The sequence below is a fragment of the Protopterus annectens genome, chromosome 9.part0, assembly GCF_019279795.1.
Source record: "Protopterus annectens isolate FY-2018-M chromosome 9.part0, PAN1.0, whole genome shotgun sequence".
Lineage (NCBI taxonomy): Eukaryota > Metazoa > Chordata > Ceratodontiformes > Protopteridae > Protopterus > Protopterus annectens.
Genome location: NC_056743.1, coordinates 1841927251 through 1841945056, shown reverse-complemented (window position 1 = coordinate 1841945056; position 17806 = coordinate 1841927251). Strand labels below are relative to the sequence as shown.

Genomic DNA, 17806 nt, shown 5'->3' with positions numbered 1-17806 from the left:
GTGTGCCAACTTTTACAGGTAAAGAAATGCCAGATGCACAGAGTGACTGAATTTCTAATGACCTGACACAAAATGAGTGCTGGATTGAATTTCTACCCACACCCACAAACAGTAATTACCAATAAGTGTTGGCACCTGAAAAAAAATCAGTAATGGGTAGAGTGGTGTCTGAAGGCAGGGATTACTTCAGTGTCACTGCTTGACAGAGGCACAGCAAAATAATAGGCATAGTTTTCTTCAAACTAAAGGGGTGGCGAAAGCCACATAACTATGGGCTAGGCTTATAAATGCCCTTGGGCAGATAGCCTAGTATGAACCTATGTATTTATACCTCTCAACTTCTTTTCTTAATAAATCTGGACAAAGCCAAAAATAATTGGGGGGGGGGGGGGGTAAAGGCTCAAAGTCTGATTTAATTTAAAATATTACTATGATTCCCTTAAAAAGTTAATAGAACAAGATGTTTTATGGTAACATGAATTATGATCAATAAATAAGAATTTTCCGGCATTATTAACGTAGGTAATCCTCAGTGATTGAACAAAAAAAAAATCAAAATGTTTAAAAGAAGACATGACATCTGAGATGTATGCCATGCATACCTACTGGATTTTTGTCTTCTCTTTGGTAGTATTTACTACATATATTGGTGTGTGTTCGAGAGGAGGGTGATACAGAAACGTTCCAGAATTCATCTAACGAATTTACTCATATAAAATGTGTTATGAAACGGAATTTGACAAAACATGTATAACGATGACATTAGGGCTGCCGCTTTTAGAAACGCGACATTTTGCAAACCATACCCACAGCCAGTCGAAGCACTGAAGGTCAGTGTTAAATTCTGAATGTTATTTAATTTGCTTGTTCTCTTTCAGATAACATTTAGTATTTCGTATTCAAAGTAATCGCTTTACGCAACAAGTAAAGACATTTAAAAATGTTTGGCCTAAAATCTCAGGACACTATATACATAGTCCTATGTACAAAGGGGATAAATGGGAACCCTAATATATCAAAAAGTACTTTTGTTTTAACGAGCAGTTCTACAGCAACATTTTGGCACCCATTCAGTGTTTACAGTTTGAAACAAAAAACATGAATGACCTTATAGAGAAGAGTATTCGTACTGAGCTAGCAAAATAACATACGTACAAGACAACGTATTTTAACACGTCCGCCAAAGTCATTTTTAACTACTACCGCGAACCTTATTCCACCAACTGGGTCCGTGCTGGCACGGTACAGAATGAGTGCTGACTGGAATTCCACAGACTTACTGCCAGTGCTAAGACAATCTGTGCAATTACACATACTACAGAAATAGTCTTGCTCAAACTAATCATTGTAAAGTAACTCATTATCACAGTCAGCTTTCCTGGCAAAGATAACTTGTTTTAAGATGTCCCTGAACTGTTAACAGTAAATCCCTTAGTTACAGATAAAAGAAATCGCACAGGCAATATACTACAGCCTTCTCAGAGGACCTTCTATTTTTCACTACAGTATTAATAACGTCAAGTTGTGCACACTAGTTTCATGTACTTTGCTGAGAATGATGATAGGACAGAAACTTTGATAAGACTATCCAACATTGAATTGGCGGACGGGGTTTGCTGGCAATAGGCGGGCTTTATTATTACGCAATGTTGGTTGGCGAAGCAAAACACGTGGGTTAGCACTAGGAAGGGACTGAAGGAGAAATGTAGTTCCTTCTGCACGGGAATGAATTTTAGGAGCGCTAATGTACTGACCTTTGGTGAATGGGACTATATTAGGGAAAACGCTAGTAGGAAGTACCAGAAGGTTGCTAGTAATCACTGGATCTAGTTTAATTAATTATCTAAATGGTGCAGATTGTTTCAATGTCCCCACCCGTTGGCAAGGAGAAGAAACTTGAATTTTTGCAAGTTTTGTAAAAATGTGATTGGAGATGCTGGTGCGGTTGCAAATGGAGTAAAGTTAAATAATTTATTCATATCGATAGTCTAATATCTTTGAAATATTGTTTTATGTTTTGCAGCACTTCTGATGATAACATCTGAGACGTATTCTTTGTTGATAGGTAGTACTGTTGTAATATCTCCATATTGTAAGTAATGTTTCTGTTTTTGAAGCAAACACCCACTAGAGCTGGGTCGTACGTGCGCTCTTTAAACTTTGCACACTTTGGTAGTGATACTTCTAAAGAGATGTTACCTGGGCCGTTAAGTGTGTGGATGTGGAGGATAAGAACTGTGCTGCAGAGAGTTCTTTACTGGTACCATTCTAATGGAGCTAGTGAGTGGAAGATGATGTCTCTTTTGGCTGGTCAGTGTAGCTATGTAACAGGGCAACGATTACGCCGTGGACTTCAGATAGGACAACTGTATAATAACATTTATTCTGAAAAATCCAGAAAGAGTCTGTTCATTAGTTTTTTACGCAGATTTCAGAGTCGGCATCTGAAAACCTTCAGACTGGTTGCAGCTATTGCTGGAGTGTTTATGTGGGAAGAAGAAAGGATAAAAGAAGAAGAGCTACACCGGTAAGACCCGTGATATTAGTATAGCAATGACGGTACAAGTTGTTGATTAACTTGGAAGTATTTGTGAATAAGACAACTATTAACTGCTTTACATTTCTTATATGGTAATCTGATAATATTAGTTATTCCAAGAAGGGAATGTGTGTGCCCTTTTTATTTGTTGATACTAATTTTGTATGGGGCTTCTGATTCCATACAGGTCTGCACTTCTGGCAGTGCAGGGAGCTGTATCATTGTGTATCCTACCTTATAGGCAAGCCTGCAGAAAACACTTTGGTCAAACTACAAACGATTTTATGATAATTGAGATTAATTTTGCAGGTCATGGAATAGTTTTTCATAGAATGATTTCACTGCTTGTTTGCAAGAACTGTTTTTTTTTCTCTTTGCATGTTTTCAGTGTGTTGCTGGTGGGTGATTTTATCCCCCCTCTCTTTTTAATGCAGTGCTTTGTGTAATCCCTGGCCTTCTTTGGCTACCTTACTGCTGCTACCTGTGTGTGTGACAGAGTTAGGAAAATTAACATGTCCCTACATATCGCTGCAACAAGAAATAAAATGTCCCAAACTTTTTTGACAAAAGAACAAGAAGATACCAGTGAATAACAGCTCTACTTTCCACCAAAGACTTTTTAATGTACAAACAGAATTTCTCTTAGCGCCTCGGCCACAGCCTTTACAGAGTAAAAAACTTTTCCTTCTAAAAGTCTTCCATTATAAACCCTCCTTAACACATTCCATTTCAATTAATTAATTATATTACAAATTGATAAAATACTCTTCAATCATTATCTAAAGTAAAAACATCACTACATAAAACTTTGCCAGTTACATTCCTTATTCAACCCTCTGGGTTGCAAAGTGTCATATTTCATTATAAGAATTGATTCCTTTCTCCTCAGTGCATACTTTAACATATCTGCATTCCCATACTGATATACTACTTGTTCTAAAACTGTCACCTTCATTCCCTTTATTTCCCCTCCATACACTCTGTTCCGCTATTGGACTTATCATTTTTTTGTTCCTCACATCCCTTTTATGTTCCTTTATTCTTTCTGCTAAACTTTGGAGAAATGCTGAGGATAGAAAGACTGTGTAGTAATATAAATGAGGTACGCGAAGAAGCAAAAGGAATAGTATCTAACTTTATTGATAGGGGTTATGACCCAGAAGAAGTATATAGAGGTTATACTAAAATTTATAAGAGTAAACAAATAAGGATACCAGGAGAAGGCATAATACAGAATGAATTTAAGGAAAGTGCAGAAGAGATGGAGAGTTCTAAAATGTTCTTTGTTACTAAATACACTATTTTTTCTAAAAAACTTAATGAATTAGTTAAGGGTTACTGGAAACAAATTAAAAAAGAGGTGCTCTCATTGTCAAAAATAGAACTGAGAATTTCTTATCAAAGGGGACGGAATCTCAAAAGATTTTTTGGTACATGGGAAATATACAAGACCAACAGGGAAAATTAAGAACAGTGTTATAACAAGGGGGACTTTTCCATGTGGAAAATGTTCTGTTTGTCAGCATATAATAACTAGAGAAAATAAGAGGGAAAAGATTTGATCCGTTGGGAACATATTCCTGTTTAAGTAAAGGTGTAATTTACATTATCAGTTGTCCATGTGGTAAACGTTACATAGGGGAAACAAAGAGAAGTTTAGCAGAAGGAGTAAAGGAGCATAAAAGGGATGTGAGGAACAAAAAAATAAGTCCAATAACGGAACATTTTAATAGAGTGTATGGAGGGGAAATAAAGGGAATGAAGGTGACAGTTTTAGAACAAGTAGTATATCAATATGGGAATGCAGATATGTTAAAGTATGCACTGAGGAGAAAGGAATCAATTCTTATAATGAAATATGACACTTTGCAACCCAGAGGGTTGAATAAGGAATGTAACTGGCAAAGTTTTATGTAGTTCATAGGTTTATACTAGGCTATCTGCCCTAGGGCATTTATAAGCCTAGCCAGAGTGTATTTGGCTTTCGCCACCCATTTAAATGAATTTTACTGTGCCCTTTTTTGAGGTTTAGTTTACTGTGCCTCTAACAGTGACACAGAAGTGATACCCGGGGTAAACCTATGATCTCCCATCCACTCGTAAAGATTCCCCTTGAAGAGAGTCAGTGAGGGACTTTGCCTAACCTGGACCGGGATTTTATTCCAGAGTGAAGATAGCCTCTGGGTTATGAATCTGTCCCTCCAGCATGTCCTATTTATTTCTGTGCTGAGGTTTAAGTCCCTCGAGCGCGTGGCACGATGGGATTTGGATTTTCTGAGGTGCAGCATGTCAATCAATTCTGGGTTGGACATGGCTTTGTACGTCAGGCACAGATTGCCTCTAAGCAGGCAGTAAGCAACCAAGTAGAGCTGAAGTTTCTTTAACCGGGCAGCATATGGCATCTGTTTGAGGCTGTTGATCCTCTTGGTGAGGTACTTTTGGGGTCTTTCTAGTTGCTGCAGGTGTCTGGTAAGGTACATCCCAAAAGGGGCACTGTACTCAATTATGGGCTTGATGAGGGATAAGTAAAGAGGCACAATGACCTCCCCTAATCTGGATGTGAATCCTTTCATGATTAGGTGGGCTATATAGAATGTTTTTCTAACCACTTTGGCCATGTGGTTGTCAAATGAGAGATTACTATTAACTTGTGTCCCCAGGTCCCTAATTACTTCTTCCGCACTTAGTGGATTACCACCTATGTGGTAATTTGTGGGCACTTTGTTTTTGCCTAAGGGGATGACTGTACCCTTTTTGGCATTTAGCTTGGGGCCATGGCTCTGGCACCAGTTGTCTGTTTCTATGAGACCCTTTTGGAGGACCCAGCTGGAGAGTTGATTATGGTGCCCAGTTTGCAGTCATCTGCTAACTTAGTCGGCCACAGTCCTTCCGTGCTGGCCTGTACCTCCGAGAAGTATATACCGAACAGGAGAGGCCCCAGGACTGAGCCCTGTGGGACGCCACTCGTAACTGGTTTGGAGTCTGACGTGGCTCCAGCAATTCTAACCATGTGGGTTCTGTCCTTAAGCCAGTTTGCAACCCATCTAACGACATAGGGGTTTATATTTATGCTGGATAGCTTATCTATGATGCCCGAGTGGGGTATTGTAGTGAAGGCTTTTGCAAGGTCTAGGTAGGCTGTGTGGACCACCTTTCCCTCGTCAATGGCCTTGGTGACAGTTTCAAAGAAATCAACCAGGTTTAAGAGGCAGGATCTGCCCTTAAAGCCGAACTGGGTAGGATCCAAAGTCTGTAGGTCCCCAGTATCCCATTTATGAGGTCCATGATGATCCTTTCCATAGCTTTGCAGACCAAGCTAGTCAGGCTTATGGGGCGATAGTTTCCAGGATCCGTTGAGGCACCACCTTTGTGGAGAGGGACCACTATTGCTGTACGCCACTCTTTGGGTACATAACCTGTAGTAAGGCTAAGATTGAATAGTAGCTTTATGTTTGGGTTCAGCTCCTCTTGGAGTTCATGTAGGACGCAGCCTGGGACACCGTCTGGTCCCATTGATGCTGTGTTTTTTGCTTTGGAGAGGGGGGTTTTTACCTGAGCATCCGAGATGTCAGGGGGGCAGCACTCTGCTGGAATGTATATTTGCTCTTTTGGTGGGGAGGGGGGGGGTTGCCAACATCCTGGCTGACGGGTTCAGCGCAATGTCTGTAGGTTCAGTGTATTTTTTGTCATTTTGGACTAATTCTGAGCATATCTGGGAATTCCCACTCAGGTTCCTAACATAAATAAAGAAAGCTTTGTGATTATCTTTAGTGTCCTGTGCAATTTGTTTCTCGAAGCTGGCCTTAGATGATTTTATGAGTGTCCGTAGTTTTTTGCTAATACCGATCAGAGGTGCCTTCCCTTTTTGGGATTTTGCCCTGTCATGTAGTAACTTCCTTCTTCTATTGTATAGTTTGTTTATGGCTGGGGTCCACCAGACAGGACGCCTACCTTTGGGGGATTGGGTCTTAGTTTTATTTGGGATTGCATGATCCATGCATTCCTGAAGGTGTTCATAGAATGTGTTTATAAAGGATTCTGCCGTCTGGGCCATATTTTCCACAGGCCTGGGGGCTTTGAAGGATTTCACCTCGGTTTTGAGTAGTGTGAAGTTTGCTTTAAAGAAGCTTTCACTGTGGTTTTTCTGGGCAGGGGGTGGGGTCGGGATGTGGATATCCAGAGAGATTAATTTATGGTCTGATTTTACCAGTGGGGGATACACTTCTGGTCTGGAGCATAGAGTCCCCATGTTGGTGATGATCAGGTCCAGTATGTTTTCCTCTCCTGTGGGAGTGGTCACAAGTTATTCCATAGCATTTGTGTTTATAAATTCTAGGAACCTTTGGGCTAGGGTGTTGGAGCTAGAGTAATGCTCCCAGTCTATGTTTGGGTAGTTGAAGTCGCCCAATATAATGGTGTTTGGAGAGACCTTCATATTTTCCAGTGTTCTCAGGAAGGCCGAGTGGGGTTCCTGGGTTTGGGAGGGTGGTCTGTAGCAGGCTATAAACTGGAAGGCAGTTTTTCCCACTGTTAGTTGCACCTGGATAGTCTCCGATGCTTCGTGCTCTGCCACCAACCTGGAGGTGTGGGAATCTTTGACGAATATTGATAATCCCCCTCCTTTTGTGGTTCGGTCCGAGTTTTGGGGCCGAAATGCATGGTATGCGGTATAACCTGGTAGTGCTGCGGTGCTCTCGGGAGCCTTGAACCAAGTTTCTGTTACTGCACAGACATCGATGTTCTCCATGCTAAGGAGAGTTTCGAGTGCGTGCATCTTGAGGTTTAGACTTCTGGCGTTAAGTAGCATTACTCTTAGTTTCTTATCCCTTGTGATACCTAAGGAGGTGTGTTTGTCTTTTGAGCCTTGCCTAAAAAAGGCACTATGGGGGTGGCAAGAGCTTTTGCCAATATCCGAAAGCCCAGGGGGTGACAGGTGCAAGCCGTCCCTAGCAAAGCAGCGTGGCTTGTCGAGCATGTCATCCCAGGCTGACAGGCATTGGATCCCCTTCGAATGACACCAATACTTAAGCCACTTGTTGAAATTGATCATCTTCTCTTCATATTGAGGCATCATTCTTGGTGAGGGTAAGATGCTACTCAAGGTCAGGGTCATATTGGCCTGGGCTACATGCTCAGAGAGCTCCTCTATGTATCTTTTCATGTAGTCCAGGGATGTACATCTCAGGTCATTCACACCAGCATGGACAATGACTGAGCCATATTTGTACTTGCCTTGGAGTGACCTGAGTGCTTGTGCTATGTGGCAAATCCTAGTGCCCGACAAGCAGCTCACCTTGACCTTCTCCTTGTTCAGTCTAGTGAGCGGGACGTCAGTGTGCCTGACTATAGTCACCTATTACAAGTGTGTTACGTGTGTTGTTTAGCCTTAAGGGCTGTGACTGATCGGCACACGTCAGTGTGCCTGACAATAGTCACCTATTACAAGTGTGTTACGTGTGTTGTTTAGCCTTAAGGGCTGTGACTGATCGGCACACTGGTTTTGTGAACTAAGTGTTGCACGTGTTTTGTTTTGGGGTAGCGGTTGCTTGGGTGTCTGCTTTGGATGCCTCTGCTGCTTAGGCAGATTTTTATTTAGAGCCCCCGAGTATGTTTTTGTGTGTTTGTGTTTGGTTTGCTGTCGTGGTAGGTCTATGTGAGACTGGAATTGTAGCGAGTGTGGATACCTTCTCCTCCTGACTGGTTACTCCAGTACTGAGTTGAGAGAGCTTAGCCTCCAGTTTGGCTATATGGTTGCATCTCTCACATATGTTGGAACTTGTTGGGAGGAGGAGAGGGTTGTCTGTGTACATGAGGCAGTTGTAACATTGCCTCAAGATTCCCAGATTCACCAGCTGGACCGGAGAGGAGACTGCCAACTGACCTTTGGACATGCTAGTATAATACAGGGAATTCCTTTAAAATTGAAAAAAGGGCCAGTGCGGAGTAAGGTACTCAAGGGAGATTTTGAGGGTGTAGTGCTTTTGATTCTTTAGTATTGACTTTTATAATTGCTTTAGTGAAAAAGTGCCAAGTTTTTGACTAGGAATAGGATGTTTATTATGAGTACTAGAACAGTTCTAAGGGAAAAAATGAAGAGCAGACTTTGTGGAGCCGAAAAAAGTGTAAACCCGATTAAAGCAGGGGGGGGCTTGAAAGAGCTAGAAATTGGCCCAAAACAGCCAATAGACTACCAGATTCTTGTGCTGGGAACACTCCTCCAGGGATAGATAGGCTGCTCTAAGCTCCCCACTCCCACTGGTAAACAAAGAAGCCTCCTTTTATCCAAGAAAGAAAATGGCCAACACAGGAACTTTCCAAAAGTCCAGAATACAGCAAAGCCTGTATTTGGACTACTCTAGGTCAGGAAAGGCGGGAAACGAGGATAATTATTTTGTTTTTTTTTTCTTCTTTTTTTACAACAAACAGCAGAAAAATGCAGTAAAACAGTAACACAGGCTAGCGCACTTGAGTGTGCAGCCTCAACAGGTGTATGCAACAAATAGGATGAACTTTAAAAGTGCAGGTACAAAAACAACTTTAAATAGCTTAAAACAGTTCAAGGAGCAGAGATACTTGCAGTTTAGCTAGATCGGACACTCGCCCAGGTAGTAGTAGGAGAAAATCACTTCTATCAGGATAGCAGTCACTCTTGCAGCCTCTCTGTTGCTAGCACCACTCTGCAGGACCACGAGGAGCTTGGCTGAGTTTTTACTTTAAACGTTTTTACTTTAAACGTTTTTACTTTAAATAATGATTGAAGAGTATTTTATCAATTTGTAATATAATTAATTAATTGAAACGGAATGTGTTAAGGAGGGTTTATAATGGAAGATTTTTAGAAGGAAAAGTTTTTTACTCTGTAAAGGCTGTGGCCGAGGTGCTAAGAGAAATTCTGTTTGTACATTAAAAAGTCTTTGGTGGAAAGTAGAGCTGTTATTCACTGGTATCTTCTTATGTCCCTACATATCCTTCACTTCCATGAAGTGAGTTTTGTCTGCCAGTGTTGTGGGTCAGCAGAGCTCCAATGCTGTGAAGCATTCAGTATACTCATGTTACATATTTCAATGTTCAGTATGCTCCTGCTTTTTGTTAAGGATAAGTTATAACATGTATGTTTGATTGTGACATTTCTACTAAGAATGGTCTGTTTTTCAAAGGGATTTAAGGTGAATTGCTGTGAATATACATATTAAGGCTAATTTTGCCAGAACACTGGAGAAAGGTTCATACTGTGAGCCACTCGCTCTAGTGAGCTAAACCTTGCCACAACAATAAATAGAATATGCTGGAGGGATAGATCCCATGCTTTGGAACAAAATTCCTAACTACATTAGGCAGAGCCCGTCACTAACACTCTTCAAGAGAAACTTGACAAGTGGATGGGTAACAGAAAATACACCCCTGGGATCACTTCATTAGCTCTTCTTGATAGAGGCTCAGTTAATTAATCAATGGGGTGGCGAAAGCTGACACACTCTGGCTAGGCTTATAAATGCCCTCTGGCAGATAGCCTAGTACCTACCTATGAACCTATATTATTATTTTCCCTTATCTTGATTTTTGCTTATTTGAACACTTTATATTGTTTACATATTTTATTCATGTAAATATTGATATACCAAGCACAGTCCCTACTTTGAGTATTTTGGGTATGTCCTGTTGTTTGGCTTGCCAAATCACATTTCCAAGCGGGCGTCTGTGCCTTTAATGCTAATGGAAAGGAGTATGAAGTTGTTTTATGGCTAGCGCTTAATGTCTTACTGCCTTGTATATGTAGGTTACTAGCATAAAAGAAAATAAGACACTTGTTGCTTTGACACATGGGTTAATGCTACCATAGGTCTTTGCTTTAATTCTTACACTTGGGTGAGGCTTAGTTTGTTTCCTACTGAGTTAGGCAAAGTTTTTATGCGGTGTTGAAATATTGGCAAGCTGTTCATCGGGAATAGCGCATAATTAAGCAAATGTTCAGTGTTCTTTTTCTAAATATGTTCATTAAATTTAAAAGTATTTTCCCAATAAATCAAATAAATAAGTTATAATAAAATAAAGCAAGTTAATCCAAAGACTGAAATTTATATTGTATGTGTTTTCAAGTGTGACAATGCTCAAAGAAATGTTAAGGTGTCCTAGGTATTTTACAGAAGATTCATGGCAATTCATGAAACTAAGTTGAAATGCATAAGCAAATTGGAAAAATGAACAGCAGGAATATTAATATTATCCAAATTTTGCAGGGTGCATGCACTCTCCTTTGCACATTCACTGGAGTGCATTTCAAAATATACAAAGGCTGATGTGGAGCAACCCCCAAGATTGCACAGTTTTAGAAAAACAGGATTCACTTAATGTTTCCCAGTGTGACAAAACTCTGCTTAGTGTAACATGTATACTTTTTGCAAGGAATGAAAAGCTAGTTGCACTCTTGTGTCAAAATTGGTTTGTGAGTTACAGGTGAAAGTGATGCTGCCTGCTAAATGAATGTGTGTAGAAGTTGTATTGTATTGTTTTGGTATTTTTTGAATATGGGATTTAATTTTTTCCTTTTGCAGATTGCTAACTGTCCGAATATGTTATGAGTTGTATGATCCACACCTCTCAATTGTCCAGATTTTTACCTCATATTTTTTGGTCTGTGCCTCATAAATTTGTGATTTTTATGGCAAATGTCTATGATGATCTGGCAATTGAAGTGGCTAAATAATGACTTACATTTGAGTTTCAGACTTCCAATCCTTCAGAAAAATGCATATTAACACAAACCCTGTTATTCTAGCAACTTTCTAAGTTTATAAAAGCAATATTTTAAAATTTGTCCCTATTTTGGGCCTTTGTCCCCCCATTTTTGTCAGGCTTTGTCCAGATTTCGAAAGTTATGTTTGTATCAGTTTACAAAAACAATTTAAAATCTTAATTTGAGTATGGAATTGCTGTGATTTTTGGAAAAAAACCTCCTACATGTGCAGCATTTCTCCCCGGGCCTCTGCTGAAAATTGGCTTCGTTCCAAGTCTGACTTTCCTGGTTAACAAATGTTAAATAAATAAAAATAAATGATAACTTTGATACTTGTTAAGTTAACCATTAAGGCATTTGAGTTTGCCTTTCGGAGAGAGATTGGGAATGTTAAGGTGTGTAATTTTTCTTGGCGGCTGGAAATTTTTTTGAACATAAAAGATGGGGTTATAAATATTTATTTAAGAGTGGGCAGACATGGAGGAGTTTAAAACTGATTTTTCCTTCTTGTAAAACAGGCTTACAAAATGAGGCTCCGTTGTAGTCACGGGTGCAGGTTGTCACAGTGACGCTATGGCCACTGTGTTAAGTAGCAGTAAGGTTCTTTAGTAAATAGTGTAAGGGGAAACATATTGGTTCATTGTCTGCGATTTTGGTGAATGTAAAAATCCCAAAAGAAATCTGCTGAAACTACTACTAGTAAACCATGGAGAGTCGTTTTTCTTTTTTTATCTGCATGGGATAATCTCTCCTACAGCCATATATAAGTAGTTGTCACTGACATTGTGTACATTTTTTATTTTATGAACAGTTTTATTTTTTGGTAGTTTATTTTTATTTTACGAACAGTTTTATTTTTTGGTAGTTATTTCTATCTGGCGATTCTTTTATTTCATTGCATGCAAAAATGTTTACTTAGGTTTATACATCTAGCTAAAAAGCATGGGCATAACTCTGCACTGGTCACAACACTAAATGACTGGCTAAATGTTACAGGTATAACTACTTTAGTGCTATTGTAGTGTCTTGGGTGTATAGATACAAGGCATTTATTAAACTTTGAATAGCATTGTTGACAACTTGCATAATGTGGACACAAAATGATTGGCATTATGCACATCGACACACTACTATGCATGTGCAGAGAATAGATCTCATCACATGGAAACATTTTCTTTTGTTTTCTGTTTAAAAATATATATATTTTCTTTTGTTTTCTGTTTAAAAATATATATATTTTTTTTGCAGAGGACAAGCTCCCTGCGACCCCACACCCTTTGTTAATTACCAATACTAGCACCAAGACTGTGCAGTTCTTGGGGGGGGTGGAAAATTCAGCAACCCTGAGAATTGTCCTATCCATATCAGTCATCCTCTTGGAGAAAAAAATCCTGGACAAAGCCATAAATGATGGGAGGACAGTGTCCCAAACTGGGCACACTTTTTAAATATTCCTCTTACAAACTAAAGGAACATACCAAAAAAAAAGTGAAAATCTGGACAGCTGTGAGTGGGGGATAGGGCTGCAGCACAAACAACCTGAACCAATCCTCATGGGGAAAAGAATGAACAGATGGACCAGGAGGGGGTACTGCTGATTGAGCGACAGTGTGTGCAAAAAATTATCAAAGCAAGCCACCTTCTGCATGTCCTGGGAATGTGAGAAGAATCCACAGTGCACAAAGAATTCTCTCAAACATGGGGATGGCTTGCAGACTTCACACAGAATGCACCTTCAGCAGAGGCCCAAACCAGAGACCCCTCCTGCTGTGAGGTGACAGTACTACTAACTGTCACATTGTGTCACCTTAGATGTTCATTTACTTATCGCTTATTTGTCTACATAATGTGGCCCTTAGTGTGACATTGATTCCTGTAGAGAATGTTACAGTTCATTTGTAATATTTGTTGATGCACTTGTGTTTGCATTACTGTATTAATGGTATCTGTTCCCCAGGAGTGATTGCATATTCCATTGCATTGCTTTGCCAGTAGCAGATTTTTTTTGTATAGCATAACAAGATACTTGCAGGGCTTGATATATAATTATATACCCTTGAGTTACTTATTGTTCTCTGAGATATGCTTAGAAAAAAACTCTATGGATATATTATTACACTAAGTTTTGGTCTCTAGTGTCGTATCTGGATTCTTGAAATATGGAATAACATAGATGACCAAGAGGTGTTGTGTTGCCAGCTCTTCAGTTTTACTTTTCAGACTTAGAGTAATATACTGAAAACCAAATCACTTGACTTTACATTCCGGCATTCAGATACTGTAAGGTGTCAATCATTAGAGACCTACCTAGCATGTGTTACATCTTCCTTATTGAAAAAAATTCAGACGAGAGGTGCATTAACCTTGCATGTGATAAAGCATTTGGGAGCAGCTGCTGTACATTATTAGTATAGGGACAGTCCAGGGGTAAATAGTTTCCCACTTATAGATCTATATTGTACTTTAATATGGACAGGGTTGAACTTTGTTTTATGTGGATGGAGAGTTTATTCCACTGCACTGGTATCCTCTGTGAGAAATACCTGTCCCTCCAAACCATTCTTTTGATGATGTAGAAGAGGTTTATAGCCCTAGACCGAGTATTTGATGCCATTTGACTTGCTGATGTGGAGTAAATCCATCAGTAATGGGTTGGAGGATGTCTCGCATGCCAGACACAGGTCACTTTGTAGCAGTCTGCATTATTTATTTTGTTTTATCTTCAGGAGCATTCTTGTCCAAATAACACATTACATGCAATTCCATTTTATACTTGACTACTCACAAATAAGATACATTCATTCTCAGCATTTCTTTCAAATGATTTGGTACTGCAAGTTTGTCGTCTTTGAACGAGCCATGTGTAGAGCTAATTTCTTTAAACAGAAAGCAAGGCTGAATTTGTGACTCATGGCATATGAGATGAAAAGTTAGACTATTGACTGGGATTTAAGAGGACTTTGAACTCAGGACCTTAAGCAAAGTCTTGCGGATGTCACTGTCTATATCATAAAATAACCTGTTAGCAACCAGATTCTGACATGTCTGAAATCCCAGCCAAAGGATTGCTTTTTCCTTTCAAATAAAGTATTACCTTTGCAGGGGTGTTTCAGTTGCATTTTTGTGTGCAATGGTACCTTAGAACAACAAGCTAGGAATATCTTTCTGAAAAAAAAAATTAATTTGTTAGCCTAGCTCTGTGATGCAGTGAGATGGAGTCATTACTGTGACCCAGACAAGTGTTCAATTAATGGACCTGGCATTGGAGGAGCTGAAGGTGGAAGGGTGTGACTTTCTCGCCTCTCCCAGGGTGCAGGGAGAGTTGCTCACTTGGGGGGAGTATAGTATGATATTGCGGGTGGAGACAGGGAAACAACTACTTATGCTTCTTGAGGAGGGATGGGGCTGCTTTGGAGGGAACAGCTCTTGTGGAAGTGAGGCGGTGGCCTCAGTAGTAGGCCCATTTCATGACCCCTCCCCCAGTGTTCTGCTGAGTGCATGCAGGTGAGGAGTAGGGCACAAACAAGAAAAAGCTGAACCTCCCTGTTGGCTACCTAAATGATGTACTCCCCCAGTTGAGTCTCACCCTGGTGATGAGGTAATGAATACCTCTGTTGGTCAGGAGAGGGTTGATGATTGGTGGGCAGCAAGAGCAAAAATAATATAAGTAAAAAAGATGACTTTAAGGGATGAATTTCAAACCAGCTGTGTAGAAGCTCTTTGTGCTGAGGCAGTGACATCATCGTGTATTACTGCAAGTACTGGGTTTGTCTCTGGCAAAGGTCTAAATTTTCCTTTCTTGTCACATGATTTTAAAATGACTTCAATGGCTTTCAGGTGTGCATGCACACTTCAGTGTAACTTGCCTTTAAGACAACATTCTAAGGGTTTCTTGCCGAAAGTAAAAAAAATGGCTTTGCTTAAGGGATGACTCTAAACCTTACTGCTTAGTGGCACCGTGATCATCCTGAGTGATTGAAATCAGCGCTGAATGCCTTGGGCTCAATTCCAAGTCAAAGTCCTAAATATTTCTTTCGTTTTCCACTGTTTAAAATAATGCCATTTCAGCAGTCCTTTTTTTGGGGGGGGGGGTTGTATGTTTGTGTGTGTGTAATCTGACCTTAAAACATGTCAGATTCCTAGCTGAAAGAAAAATTGCTTTTTAGGGATGTTTTAGAACCTGGTGGAGCTGAGCTATTTATGAGACCATGGCTTAGAAAGCTGTTTGGCTGGAAAAGTATGTTTTTTTAAACAAGAACCTCTTAAATTATCACTTATGACACAGACAATCCTACATTTTATTTAAATGAAAACAAACCATATTGTCAGTCATAATCCTAGCTGCAAGTATTTTACATCACAAACCATGTTGACATAACATTATTTGCAAATGTTGTACATCCCTTCTCTACCCAGTCATTGTCGGTCAAACATTACATAGGTCATTCAAGTTTTGCTTTCTTTTAAAACCTGTTCCTTCCCTGTATGTATTGTTCCCAAAATTCCAATTGTTTCCTATATAATTTGTACCTACACTTTTTCTTTAAAGATCTCTATTCCAATTGTTTTATCTCTGTTACTGTATTTACTTCTTCTAATACAGTTGGTTTAGAGTTTGATTTCCATTTTCGAATAATTGCTTTTTTGGTAGCCACCATAATTATACTCAACAAGGCCTTACAATGTTTAGGCAATTCCGATTCTGCATCATAGCTCAGAAAAATAATTTCCCTAGTTAAGCCAGTTTGCTCACCCAGTATCCCCAGCAGAGTAGTCTGCAGATAATCTTTAAAATCTGCCAGCTCATTACACTCCCAGAAAATGTGTTCTCGATTACCTCTTTCTTCCCCAACAGCTCCAACATTTGCTGTGTACCCAAGGAAAAATTATCTGGAGTCTACTTGGAGTATGAAAGTACTCAAGCAAACATTTCCAGTCAAATATCCTAAATCTTCAAGATTTTGTTGCATATTTGGGAGACGTGCATATATCCCCCATAGATTCCTTGTGAATTGCTTATCCAATCTCTCTCCTCAATCCTTTATATTCTCATGGATTGATTCTTCTTATAGTTGTCATGGAATATTTTATATGCTGTACTAATTGTACGTTTTTTAACAGCAACTTCTGTTCTAGATTCTGCTAAAAAGTCAACCAGTGCTGATACTTTCTGATGATTTCTTTTTCTATACTCTGCTTTCCCTTTCCCTATCAAGGAATGATGTTAATCTCTAACTTGCACTCCAAATAAATTCTTGCGTCTTCCCATTCTGTTACCTTTCCCCTGTCTAGTTATTTGCCGCCAGTACCTTGGGTCCTTTGCCAGTTTTTACAATAAATTCCAGATCCCTGTTGCCTATTGTCTGTATCCGTAATTGCAGTCATCCCTATTGGCAGAATCTTCATTCTCCATTCCTGTGTTGGTTTAGTTCTTAGAATACTTTCTGCTACTTTAACAGTAATCATACAGAATATTCTATTCGTATTCTCCTTAAAGATCTGCATCCAAAATCCCAGTTTGTCCAGCCCCCCCCCCGTTTCTTCATCATTATTCCTTTCAATTTGAATTATAGGTTTCTGCTTGTGCTGTATGTAGGAGCCTTAACTGTGTAACTCTGCGATACCCTTTCAAATCGAGTAATCCCAGTCCGTCTTGTTCTATTAGAAGAATCAGCTTATCCCACTTGACTCTTGTTGTCTTCTCCTTCCAGATAAAACCCTTCATTTCTTTATTAATTGCTATCCACAACTTCTCTGGTTGATAAAAATATGCCTGATCTGTGTATAAGACTAAATGGACTAAAAACATTGTAACTGCTCGTATTTTGGTATCCATATCCATATTACTATCCATATCCATATAACAGAGCTTCCAATTTCTCAGTTTTTGCACAGTATTTTGTTTAATTTCTTCCTGCATATCTTTAGCTGCCTCACTGGAGTCATTTTTAATCCATATTCCTAAATACTTCATTTTATCATATTCCCCTAAATGTGGATATTGCTGAACCAATTATTGGTGAGTGCATAATTTACCACTATTGCCTTTGTGTTACTTCATTAACTTTGATCCCGAAAAGATTTGAAACAGTCTCAAAATGTGTCCTTTTCTGGTTGTGTCAGGTATAAAATATTTGCAAGTATTCAAGAAAAGTTGGCTCTGAGTCTCTTATTTTGTATGCCAGTGGTTCTAAATGTAATGCAGATAATAAAAGGGAAAGAGGACACCCCTGCCTGGTTCCACTGCTCAAGCAGAAATTCAGAGAGGAACCTGACCACTTTCATTTTACCTCCGATCACGTTAATATCCTACTAGTCCATCTTTTAATTTTTATTAGGGAATGCAAATGCTTCCATTACCCTGCTCATGAAGTCCCGGCTCACTCTGCCAAATGTTTTTTCTGCATCAAAACCCACCAACAATGGTGGTATTTTCTTCCATTCTGCTTCCCTCTGGATCATCAGTGTTCTGTTAATGTTGTCAAATGCTTGCCTCCCCTCCACAAAACCACATCAATCCATATCTATCAATT

At 39.5% G+C, this 17806-nt stretch overlaps 1 protein-coding gene across 1 annotated transcript in view; it reads left to right on the top strand.

Annotated features, from left to right (window-relative positions):
• The first annotated feature begins 1616 nt into the window (after nucleotides 1–1616).
• The window catches only part of STARD7 (StAR related lipid transfer domain containing 7), a 396226-nt gene continuing 380036 nt past the window's right edge, over nucleotides 1617–17806 (top strand). Inside the window, exon 1 of the mRNA XM_044084698.1 lies at nucleotides 1617–2527. Within this exon, the coding sequence (XP_043940633.1) occupies nucleotides 2100–2527 (428 nt within the window). The 5' untranslated portion in view covers nucleotides 1617–2099. The remainder of the gene's footprint in view (nucleotides 2528–17806) is intronic.